This window comes from Hordeum vulgare, chromosome 7H, assembly GCF_904849725.1.
Source record: "Hordeum vulgare subsp. vulgare chromosome 7H, MorexV3_pseudomolecules_assembly, whole genome shotgun sequence".
Classification (NCBI taxonomy): Eukaryota; Viridiplantae; Streptophyta; class Magnoliopsida; order Poales; family Poaceae; genus Hordeum; species Hordeum vulgare.
In genome coordinates, this window is record NC_058524.1 from 580,936,763 (window position 1) to 580,949,534 (window position 12,772).

The following is a 12,772-nucleotide window of genomic DNA, read 5'->3' on the forward strand; positions in this document are numbered from 1 at the left end:
TTTTGAATAATTTTCCTTTCGGATTTCTTCTGATTCCATTTTGTAGGATGGCCGGAGGCCGAGGGGGGGGGTCACTTTTCATTATGTTTACTTTGATTTTTGTTATTTACTTTTTCCTTTCAATTTGGTAAATGCAATTGTTCTATAAATGAACATTCTTTTAAATACACTGTGAACACTTTCCGAATACACAACGGATATTTTTCAAATTCATGACGACCATTTCACTAAAAAGTGTTTTATGCAAGTTTTAAAAATGTTAACTCTTTTTAAGAAATGTCCGATTTTTTTCACGGGAATAGCATTCTGAAACATCCACAACTCATCTGTTAATCAACAAAAAAAAACCTTTTTCGACAATAATTGTAAAAGCATCTTTTAGTATGACCACGCTTAAAGCCTGCTAGATGAAACACTTCAACTTTCCTCGACCCATTTCTTCACCGAAGCAAAAGCAGGAAATTGGAAGAAAGCAGGCGGAGCAGAAAAAAGCCGCCTGCCCCGAAAGAGAACGCAAGTAAAGGTGGGCGGTGTGAGGAAAGGCAAAATAAAACACATGGCTTCTTTCAAGTTTCTTCCACTCCACCAAGTATAGCTCCTCCCCATTCAAAAAAGAAAAGGTGTAGCTCTTCTGGTGCCATGAGATTCCCTGTCTTCTCCAAAGGCTCACATGCTTTCTCCTCCTCTCTCTAAAGGTTGACCTCTGTAGAGAATCGTGGAGCTTGTTCACAAGCAACAGAGAGAGAGAGGGAGGGGGGGAGGGAGGGAGGTAGGGAGAGTTGGGCCAGTGGGTGCTTGTTGTTGCTTTGTGGGGGGAGAGAGAGCTAGTATATCGGAGGATATGGATAGGGGGCTCGTCCACGGATCATCACCACTGGTGGGGGAGATGGGGGAAGGCCATGGATGGCGGAGCATGAATAATTTGAGGCCTCCCTTTGAGCAGAACAATCCTTCTGTTTCCTTGGCCTCCACCAGCACATCAATCTGCTCCTCCCCGATCAATTCGTTTTCGTCTCTGCTCCTCTCGAATCACTATCCACTGCCTACAAACAGCACTGCGCCTTGGCACGACAGCAGCAACAGCAATCAAGTTCTTCAGCTCCAAGATCCATGGAACCACTTCATGTATCTCTCTCTCTCCCTCCCTCCCTCACTCCCCCCCCCCCCCCCCCCCCTCCTCTCTCTCCCCCCTTGTGTATGTGTGTGTGTGTGTGCGTTTGATTAACCTGTTATCTTTTTGATAGGGCAACAAATGGTCAATTAGCAAATGATGAGGTGAGGCACAAAGCTTTGGAAGGCCAGGCGTTGTTTCCTGCTACAACCACCGGAGAAGGGGAAGAAGGTGATGGGAGCAGCGCCGCCGGCCACATCTACAGCAACACCGCTCGGCATGGGAGCAGCCTAGCTGGTGATGAGTTCCAATTGGCAATGTCCTCTCCATCTCCATGGTCCAGGGGTGTTCAGCACTACCACAACACCCTGCAGCAGCAAGCTTCCTCCATCACCTCCACCACCTCCCTCGGAAACAACATGTTGGACTTCTCAAACAACGGCTCGCCACGTGAGGTATCATTTACCAGCTCGAGTGAAAAATTAAGGTGAATTAATCCGGTAGTCCGAGTCAAGAATGCAAGTTTCACTACAGTAGGATAATTTTTGCGACGATAATCGTGTGATAATTAGTTAAGCTTGACCAAATGAAAGATTAGTAACTTTGTTCCATTGTTTTGTGTTCCCCTAGTGCACGAGCACAGCATCTGGAGCAGCTTTCAAGAAGGCTAGGACCCAAGAACCCTCCCCGGCTCAATCTACTGTTAAGGTCCTCTCTCTCTCTCTCTTTCTCTCTCCCTCTCGCTCTCTCTCTCCCTCCCTCCCTCCCTCTCTCTACCTGGCTCTCTCTCTCTCTCTCTCCCTCTCTCTCTCTCTCAATGAGCATGCTGGTCCAGTCGTTCAGAGCAAGCAAGCATCGAAGCATATGCATGTATGCTGAAACGGACAGGCATGGAATCATTGTGGAGTGAGAGAGAAGCTGAGACAGGCATCGCGTGGAATGATGGCATTTTTAGTATCTTTTGCTTGGTCTTTTGCTCAGGTGAGAAAGGAGAAGCTAGGGGATAGAATAACTGCCCTTCACCAGCTCGTCTCCCCATTTGGGAAGGTATCTATCACAACGTGTCCTCTTCAGGGCTACAAGTTTCACCATATCAGTACATCCTAGCTACCCTCGATCAGTAACTATTATTAATGAATCCATTGAAAGTAGCACCATATATATATATATATATATCTATTGGTGTGGGGAAATTACTTGTGACAAGATAATTAGAACATCATATAAATAAGCAGCTATACTGTATCGTTTCTTGTCCATGAATAGATCGCCAGTCCAAGAGAAGAAACGAGTTAAAAAACAACGGATAGGACAACATTATGTGTTTTTTTGTTTGAAAAGAAGGTTGAAACCCCGGCAGACAATGATACTTGTACAAAATCAACAACAATTAATATGGATCGGAGGGAGTATATAACTAATTATAATGTTTAATGTTCTTTCTCCCTGCTCGGATCTACTGTTAAATGTACGGGGAATGATTAATCCATGATGCTGGCATTCGATACACCACAAACTATTGTCACACATATAAGTGGTCTTATATTTCTACAGTACGAAAAAATCGATGACCTTGAATTCAATCTTGTGCATAGAGTGGTGTTAATATTGTTGGTGGTGAAAATAAGTATTCCCTCTGTCACGGTTTAGAAAGCGTGTTTGAAAAATCTCTTAAATCTATGTAGTCATCGATTGATTGTGAGATGGGCTAAAAAATAGCATCAACAATACTCATGCGCCTAATGAGCTGAGAAATTAACACGGCACATGCATACATGAGTAGTATTACTAATTGGTAGGAGTAATTACGTTGGCGTCTTAAACCTTGTTTATCATGAAAACGCACGTAAATTTAACGGTGTCTTCTAAACCATCACGAAGGGAGTAGGTTATTAAATTATCACATCTCCAGAAACTAATCTGAGACAGTTGGTTTATTTATTATGAAACATTAATCTTTCTACCACGTGGAGTATAATTTTACGAACTTTGCTTCCTTGCACCCTCAATAGAAAAAATATTTTACAACTTTAGTTTCACAATATTCTTCCAATGGAAGTAAGATATGCATACGGTGTTGTCTTTTTTTCTGGCTGTGATGCTGGACTGGGATTGGACTTAAAGAAAGAAGATCCATTGTCCCATAGAACAATACAAAAAAGAGATCCTGACATGGGCTAACCTCTCTTTTTTGCCAGACTGACACTGCGTCTGTACTCCTTGAAGCCATTGGGTACATCAGATTCCTACACGGTCAAATTGAGGTGCCTCTCTTTCTCAAGTACATTCATGATACATCACATATAAAGCATACAGCGTATAGACATGCATGCAATTGTTCCGTTGTTATTCATCCTCTTTCGGCGACAGCTCCATTGCTATGGACACAGGAGCTAACTTTACGTTCCTATAGCCAGTAGCAGATGCTCATAGCTGGCTAGGTTACTACTGTGGGCAGTTCGTTATTGTTTTATTTTGCCCAATCCCCGAATACTCCCTCTGTAATCTATTGTCAAAAATATCTCATATTATAAGTTACAAATTGCGTACTTCTTAGGTCTCCTTTGGTTTGGACGAATTTTGTAGGATAAGATTTTTCGAGAAAAAAATTCATTTACTGTCCTTTGTTCTGTAGGAATAGACTCCTATTACTATGGAGAAATTCTTCCTATCCTACACTTCCTTTGAAAAATAAACCTGAGCCTAGACTCAATGGAAAATTTATTTTGATGTGAACCAAAGGACATCTCATTTCCTACAAGTTTCATATTCCTTATGGTATTCCTACCCTTGAACCAAATAAGGCCTTAGCATTTGCCCAACTAGTACAACGTTTAGTTTAGCAAAATGGGAAGAGGGGAAATTGTAGAAACCATCGAGTGGGGTCGGGTTTTGCACAAACTATATACTTTGCATGTTTGGAACAACTATATATACAAATTCATCGTCCAACTTGGTTGACATGAATTTTAATAGGTAGACCTTGCTTGTAATTTTGATTTAAAAATGAATTTTGAACCAAAATTGAATGTGTTAAATAAATAAAAGCGGATGACTCCTGAATATAAAATGTGGACTTGGTACATGTAGGATTTACATTCTGTTTTTATTTAGAAAAATAGGGAGAGTGTACTGAAGAATGCCTCTTATTTTGAAATTGATTAGAAATTCGTAATGTGGCTAGTTTTTACCACATTGCACTTACAAGCTAGCCCCCCCCCCCCCCCCCCCCCCCGCGCGGATAAAAAATTAGGTCCATTAAGGTAAACCATAGCTCATTGGTACTTGCAGCTGATAACACAATATGTGGTGTTTATCTGCAACAAACTTATACTAAATGGATTGTGAAAAAATAACATCTATAGTTGGATGTTTTTGTAATATCACCGTGGGAAAGTTGGGAAGCTCCGTAACATGCTCTGGAAAACTGCCACATCGGTAGTTCTAGAGCATGTTCAAAAGCTAAGCAACTTGGGGATAAAACCTAGCAAGCACTATCGCCACGAAAATGGGTGTCAAGTATGAGCGAGCCACTGACACTATGATCTGCATTACTGCAACAAAACAAGTTGATGGAAGGGTCCAAAACTAACGAGAAAATACACAATAGGCTAGGTGCAAACAATTTGTTATTTTTTTCCAAGCTGGCTTTGTGTGATGAATCTCATAATAGGTACCATCTCCGTTTTTATTGACTTAATATTTTAGCTTTGTCTCGAGTCAAACTTTGTAAACTTTGATCAAGTTTATATAAAAAATTATTAACATCCAGAATATGAAATCAATAACATTACGATCATCATTCAATATATTCTCATATCATATATATGTTCTTGTAAAATTATAGCTTGTTTTTTATAGACTTGGTCAAACTTTATAAACTTTGACTAAATCAAAGCTAATATGCTGAGTAAATAAAAACAAAAGAAGCATCTTCCTCTCTCTATAAATAAAATACCCACCGGAGTTCATACATCATGCAAGCACGAGTTCGAAAAGTAGCAGAATATATAGCATGCTAGGGTAATAACAAAAGCATGCACAAAAGCAACAGAAAAAAAAAAGAGCGATACAAGGCGCCAGGAGGAGGAGGCGGCACTTGCAAGGGAGGAGATGTGGGGTGATGGACGACCATGAATCATGCCACTTGGCAAATCCACGTTGCATCATGTAAGACAACCTCACTCGACGCAGAGGCCGAAAAAAAAAGCATCTAAGAGTACAACAATCACTAATGCTGTGTAAGAGTACAACAACCACTAATGCTGTGTAAAAAGCATCAAGTAGAAATGCGTACAAGGACAACGACTGTAGATGTTTTACCTATTTGCTTGCCGCAATATATGCATGTATAGAGTATAGTATAGTGAATTTGTGATCTAATGGATGATGGATCCTGCGCAAGGAGCCAGGCGAGTGAAACAAAAAGAGGCAGGTAAACAACGCGATGTGTGTTCTCGTAAAAGCTGCGCGCATGCGCCCGCCCGCCCCCGCACGCACGCACGCACGCATGCATGCATGCATGCATACGCCGCAGTCAGCTGGTCGCCGCGCGCGAAGATGCAAAATCTCTTCAGGAACAGTGTGCGTGGCTTGGCCGCTTGGGCTGGGCATCAGTGCATCACAAACGCGCCGTGCATGCATACACATATTCCCTGTGCGCGCGCCGTTCCTCTTCCTCAGCCCGGCTGTGAATTCATCGGTTGCGTTACGACCGATCGAGAGCCTGGTTGACCCGCTGATCGACGACTGATATGATCTCCTGTGCGAATGCATGCAGGGCCTGAGCTCGCCGTACCAGCCGGGCGGCGGCGGCGGCGGCGACGGAGGAGGGGGCTCCGGCGGCTCCAAGCAGCGGCACCAGGCCAGCGTGAGTCCTCCTACCGAGCGCTCCTCTCCTGCTCTCCGATTTAACGCGAGGTCGGTCGGTCGTAGCGCTGCGCTGCGCTGCATGCAACGGTGCAGGCCTGCTGGCTGCTGGGGCTTGTGGCTTGTGGCTGCTGCGTGCGAGCACAATTCCCGAGGTTGGCTCGCTAGCTAGCAGCTGCGCGCTAGTATGTGGCAGCGCAGGTGCATGCCCGCCTCCAGGTGATGATTAAACGCTCGTCTCGTATCTGCGCGCCTTCACGCGCGCGTCGCATCTTTCCACATCTTTCTGCTCTCCCTGTCCGTATCTGGTGAGCAAGGCCGCCTGCCTTGGTCAACAAGGGCGAAAGCATTCTCTGAATACTCGCCTAGTTGGGACTGAACCCTCATCAATGGTTCTCTGCCAACATACTACTCCTTTCGTCCTAAAAATAAATACTTCCTCCTTTCTTGAATATAAGTTGTTTTACTGATTATATTAGCGGACTATATATATATATATAGATGCATATAAATATATTTTAGAGTATAGATTCATTCATTTTGATTCATACCTAGTCGTTAGTAAAATCTCTGAAAAGATTTATATTTAAAAACAGAGGAAGTAGTGATTTAATACAGAGTTGAGTCAACTTAGTTGTGGACAAATGAAGTATATAATCCCTCCGTTCCTAAATATAAGTCTTTCTAGAGATTCTACTAGAGGACTACATACGAATGTATGTAGATATACTTTAGAGTGTATATTCACTCATTTTATTTCGTATGTAGTCATCTAATGAAATTTCTTAAAAGACTTATATTTAGTAACGGAGGGAGTATGTGCTTACGTTCACAAGATCTCGTGGTCGAACATTTATATTCGAGACAGTTTGAATGTTGAAAAATATCTCTGTCCACGATAAGATGAGTAGTATTATGCTAGCATTTGTTCATGGCATTACATTTTCCTGGTTTCGGAATAGAGCTTGTGAGTGCATCTCCCAGATTTTAACCAAAACATAAGAGCAAATGCAAATGACAAGCGCTTGGTACAGTACACTTGTACTGTACCAGATATGAAAGCACGTACGTTGTCAACTACCATTTGGCGTGCCTATTTTGTCCGACTCTCAACTTGTACAGTACACTTGTTGTATGTATGTTCTTGGCAGCGAGGATTCATATTTTTCTTTTGGGTGTTTCCGTTGAAACTTCTACAGTGCGCCCTTGCTTGCATGCATGCATGCATTTGACGGCCGGCTTAAGCTTACAACATGCATGCATAGTTCACATCTTTGCAAAAACCTAGCCATGCACCATTTGTGTCACCTAACCAATCGTTGGCTAATTACGCACGTCCAATATATACACTGCCCGCGTTGTATAGCCGTCTGCATGATATTTGCCGGGTTCGGAATATTACACTTGTGATCCATGACCTGACACCTGCACCGAGTCTGCGATCTCTACTGCTAATTAGATTAGATTATCTGGCACTGGCAGAACGACACGTATTAACAAATCCTGTGCGAATGATATATTTAGAAAAAGCATCGATCTTATCTTGAAGATTGTGATCTCTTTCCATAAAGGTATATTGACAAAGCTTCATGCCTGACCAACCAATATTAGTACTCCTCCTGTTTTATTTATTCTGTGTATTAACTTTGTCTGAAGTCAAATAGCATAAACTTTGATCAAATCTATACAAGAAATATTAGCATAGGCAATATATAATCTACCGTTAGATTTACTATTGAATATATTTCACATCATATAAATTTGTTATCTTAAGTGTTCATATTGTTCTCTCTACAAACTTTGCCAATCATTAAAAAAATTAACTTTAGACAAAGCTAATATGTGGGGTCAATAAAAAAAAGGAGGAAGTATATTCTTGTCAATATAAATGGTGGCTCATTCCCTTCATAAAACTATCATTTTTTACAGGTGCAACAGAGAGAAAGGAGCAGCATATTTCCTGAAGAGCCTGGCCAGGTATTATTAACTACTCATTGATCATGATACCCTTAATAATTATCCTTTCTTTTTATGGGATCCACGGTCGGCTGATCAGTTAAGTAAAGCACGTACGTAGAAAAGATGATCCTTTTCTTTCCAAAGGGAGCCTTTAGCTAGTCTGTGCATGCAAAAAAGCATTCCTATAAAACAAATCCGGGAAAGTTAATCATGCAGCAACAAGGGCCAGTACTTGTCTCTATCTTTACACCTTTAGCCATTTCATATCACTGCAAAGCTAGCTATTGCTTTTGGTCACTAACAGTACAGTAGCAGTGCTGCCTTTTGACGCGGTTATCAATTAATTAATCGGTTACTTACTTGATCACGAGCAGCTGCTACATGGCAATGCCACGAGGAAGAGAGGAGCCCCCGACCAGGTTCTCATCACTCCATCATGTGCTTTTACATATATAGTTTACTTCTGCTTGCATGCATTATGTAGATACGGTTAGGGATTTCATGTGGTTTCTTAATGCATGCATGGATGGATTCATATATGATGCTGATTAAAGATTTGCTGTGAGAAATTAAGGAGGATGGAGACGGCGGCGAGGAAGCTAAGAACGATCTGCGGAGCAGGGGGCTCTGCCTCATCCCGTTGAGCTGCGCGCCGGACTTCGGCGCCGACGTCGGGCCGGCTGACTACTGGACGGTGGCGCCGCCTTTCGGGATGGGGTTCGGCCGGTAGATGAACGGGGTTAGTGATCATGCAAGCGGCCGTCCGAGCTGCCGGGAGCCGGCCATGGAGGGTCCGTATGGGAGTGCCAGGATACATACCTGCTGCCTTGCATGCATGCATGCATGCATGGGCTGCATTGCGCGCGTCGACAGCATACCCATGCCGCTGAAAAATTGTTGATGTGCATTCGTCTGCTGGTGAATGATGAGTCCACGTCCAAGAGAGGATAGTGTACGTAACTGGTACGTAGTTTGCGACCTGGTTAGAACCACCTTCGGAAGTCTTGTAAGTGAGCATGCAAGCATGCGTCTCACCTGCTCGCATGTCTGGATTGGTCTGGTTGGATGATGTATAATGTGTATCCCCTGCTTAACTAGTGCAATGTGCAACATTTAACAAAGAATTTCATATGTATGTGCTGCTCGTTTTATACCTCTCCTCATATGTGATTTTTGAGTGTTTAACCAAAAACTACCACGTTGGGGCCTCAACAACCGGACCCCTCAAACCCATCTCAAACGTTCGGTCAGCTCGGCCGGTCACTGACCAGTCACGAAATTGCGACCCAATCGGGCGCCTTAAACGCCCGGGCTGACTGGCACCCCTCATATCCAGCCCAAATATGAGACGGGTATGGGGCGCACAGGCGCATCCGGGCACGCTCGCCATGGCGGACCCGACAAGCTGACCCCACGTAAATTGCACCAAATCCATCCGGAAGAATTGCCATTTCCATTTGCTCTTTCTGTCTTCTTCCACCGCGTTGTCCTTCTTGCAGCTCCGCCGCTCCATCGTCGTTCCTAGTATCTACTTCGTCAGCTCCGACAGAGCAGTCTTTTGTCCCATCCTCGCCGTGGGGGACATTGTCGCTGGCCCGGAAGACGTCGCGGTATGTTCGGCAACTCTCTGGCTCCGCCTTGCGCTGGATGTGTTATGCACATGTCTGACTCGATTTTGTCAAAAATTTAGGGGGAAACGATGGATTCCGATGCTTCGTCCGGCAAGGAGTCTGAACCGATGGAACTTGATCAAATGATGGAAGATCAGATTTTTTTGATTCGTCAGATTCAGACGAAGAAGTGGACATGATCATGCTTATGAGCATGCAAGAGGAAATGGGCCGACAAGTGTAGCATATCCTCAATTTCAAGGGCTCGATCAAAGGGAGAAGAGTGATCGGTCGGGATAGGGTATCCGGAGCAAAGCTACTACAAAAGGACTACTTTAAGTCAAACCCAACTTTCCCAGATGATCCATTTTGTTCATCGCCATTTTTGCATGTGAAAATCATTGTTTTGCGGACTGTGGACGCAATGGAGGCACACAACGACTACTTGAATGTCACAAGGAATTGATGCGGTCAACTATCTTTCTCTGCCTAGCAAAAGTACATGGCTACTCTAAGAATGCTTGCACTTGGTACTGCCGTAGATGTCGTCGGTGAGATGATCAGGATGGGGGAGAGCGCATACTGAACACCACTGTCAAGTTTGTCCATGTTGTGTGGTGAAGGTGTTTGGAGCAAAGTATGTGAGAGAACCAAATGCATGGGACACAGAGAAGTTGTTGGCTATTGGCGAGGCAAAAGGGTTTCCAGGAATGTTGGGATCAATTGATTGAATGCATTGGCAGCAGAAAAACTTCCCCAAAGGTTTGTGAGGAATGTGTCAAGGTCATACCAGAGAGGCCACCATCATACTAGAAGCGGTGGCATCACATGACTTATTGATTTCGTATGTTTTCTTTGGAATGTCGGGTTATCACAATGACATCAACGTGCTTCAACAATCTCTGGTGTTCAGGAGGCTTTGCAATGGGGAATCACCGTCATGCAACTACACCGTCAACGGTAGAGATTACAACATGGATACTATCTTGCCGATGTCATCTATCCTTAGTGGGTTGCATTTGTCAAGACCATATGCGAAGCACAGGGCAACAAACAAAAGCACTTCACAACTGAAAGTGCATGTCACGCCCCTAATCGACTTTTGGTGTTAATGACAACACATACATAGGAAACTAATCCTATTTGTTGAGTGTATCTCAGGATGGCAAGTACTTTAGTAGATTGAGAATTATGTGCCAAGGTGGTCTGAGAAGATCGGGACTTATATGTCAAGAAGGCTCGGGATTGAGAAAAGATGATGTAGACTATCCTTTAAAGTTTACTATTCTTGAGTATAGGGATCCCGCACTATTAAGAGGGGATCACAGGTTTTGCGATGAATTTGCTCATACTACATCTCTACTTTTCTGCTCATACCACATCTTCACTACTCTGCTCTTATCTCAAAACAGAACTAATGCCTCGGACATCCGGCCTCCTCCGGACGTCCGAGGGTCGGACGACCGACCAGCTTCGGAAATCCGGAGCTCTGCACCAGAAGAACTTGAGCCATATAACTCGGACTTCCGGCTCCCTCCGGACGTCCGAGGGCCGGTCGACCGACCAGCTTCGGAAATCCGAAGCTCTGCACCAGAAGAACTTGAGCCATATAACTCGGACTTCCGGCTCCCTCCGGACGTCCGAGGGCCGGACGTCCGTTTCCTTTCGGAAATCCGGAATCTTGCACCACAGAAGTTTGAGTCGAATAACCCGGACTTCCGGCCTTCTTCGGACGTCCGGTCCCTGTTCAACTCCACACTGATTCCAGACATATCTACAGCCCTCGTCCGACTCCTTGTGTACGTTCGGACATCCGTGAACTGCCGGATGTCCGACCCCTGTGTGACTTAAAGTGTCCCCAACGGCTGTTTTACACTCCCCACTATATATACCCCCTCCCACTTGGTGAGAGGGTGTCCAACACAACTAGACACATACAAGAACACCTTTCTTCTCACTCACTCTTGTCTACACTCAATCTTAGAGCCCAAGAGCATTTGTGAGTCCCTTTGAGTGTTGTTCCAATCAAAAGATAGACCGTCTCCTTCTCCTGCTCTCCGCCAAAGTGATTTGTGATTTGAACAAGTTTTGAGCAATCCCCGTGATCTTGTTACTCTTGGAGGTTGAAGACTCCTAGGCGGTAGGAGTCTTCGGAGAGGAATCAAACCATTGTGATTTCCCCGGGAAAGTTTGTGAAGGTTTGGAAGCCACCTCAAGGCTTACCACTAGTGGTTGAGAAACGCCTTCGTGGAGTTATCTCAAAGGTAGAATAGGGTGAGCCTTCGTGGCGTTGGTGTGCCTTCGTGGTAACATCCACCCCTCTAACGGTGACGTAGCTTCCCTCCAAGGAAGTGAACATCGGGATACATCCTCGTCTCTCTTGGAGTTTCGGTTATTCCTAACCCTAACTCTCTACTTGTGTTAATCCTTATTACGTACTTGTATTTGATTATTGTTTACCGGTTGCCTTACTTCACTCTAAATAGCTTACTCCTTGTCATAGCAATTATTAGGTCTACGCTCATTTTCCGCACCTTTGCCTAAAATTGCTAAGTAATTATTAAAATTTGGAACTGTACCTATTCACCCCCCCCCTCTAGGTCCATCTCGATCCTTTTCAATTGGTATCAGAGCCTCGTGCTCTATTCTTGTGGCTTAACCGCCCTAGAGCGAGAAGGACGGGATTCCCACTACTGTAGCTCCAGTGGAGAGGGACGGGACTTCCACGGAAGTCAAGTCCTTTACCTCTGAGGACCTGGAACGGGCCCTTGCCAAGAAAAAAGAGGAGCATGATGCTTCTCTTGAGGCCTTGGTCCAAATAAGACTAGCATCATTAACCACGGGGACAGCCACGTCCCCGAGGACCTCAGGGCCACATGTGCACAGTTCTCCATTTGGCCAACAACCTACGAAGAGGAACCAAACCAGTGTTCCATGGCTTTATGCTAGATCTCAAGTTGAGAAACCTAAGTACAATCCTGGAGGAAAACCTCCCTTGCTTGATGACAATTCCGATTTTGCTTTGTGGAGAGTTGGTATGCAAGATCATCTTAGGTATGCCAATGATGAGATGTTGGACATCCTCGAGCATGGATACAATCCTGTAGATCCAAGGTGCCTCACTCCCAGAGAAACTTATGACAAGCATCTCAATGACACTGAGATCATGTGCATAAGAAAAGGAATGAATGACAAGCAACGGAGACCTTACATTCACATCACA

The 12,772-nt window shown here is 44.3% G+C and overlaps 1 protein-coding gene across 2 annotated transcripts; it reads left to right on the forward strand.

The window, feature by feature from the left end:
* Positions 1 to 575: 575 nt before the first annotated feature.
* On the forward strand, positions 576 to 9,074 carry LOC123412068 (transcription factor bHLH68-like). 2 transcript variants are annotated; one of them, XM_045105019.1, is made up of 9 exons: positions 576 to 1,125; positions 1,245 to 1,566; positions 1,742 to 1,819; positions 2,093 to 2,158; positions 3,310 to 3,375; positions 5,892 to 5,981; positions 7,910 to 7,957; positions 8,314 to 8,358; positions 8,514 to 9,074. In XM_045105019.1, exons 1-9 carry the CDS (start codon positions 842 to 844, stop codon positions 8,667 to 8,669), a joined length of 1,155 nt encoding a protein of 384 aa, XP_044960954.1. In that variant the 5' UTR covers positions 576 to 841; the 3' UTR covers positions 8,670 to 9,074. The 2 variants fall into 2 exon arrangements, with proteins under 2 accessions (XP_044960954.1, XP_044960955.1); XM_045105020.1 differs by lacking the exon at positions 5,892 to 5,981 and having other exon boundaries at positions 578 to 1,125.
* Positions 9,075 to 12,772: the final 3,698 nt, after the last annotated feature.

Bases quoted from the DNA above. Each gene is read 5' to 3' on its own strand.
- LOC123412068 (XM_045105019.1), top strand. From the start codon at position 842: ATGGATAGGGGGCTCGTCCACGGATCATCACCACTGGTGGGGGAGATG. The intron at 1,820-2,092 runs GTCCTCTCTCTC...TCTTTTGCTCAG, and splicing joins CGGCTCAATCTACTGTTAAG to GTGAGAAAGGAGAAGCTAGG. The intron at 5,982-7,909 runs GTGAGTCCTCCT...CATTTTTTACAG, and splicing joins AGCAGCGGCACCAGGCCAGC to GTGCAACAGAGAGAAAGGAG.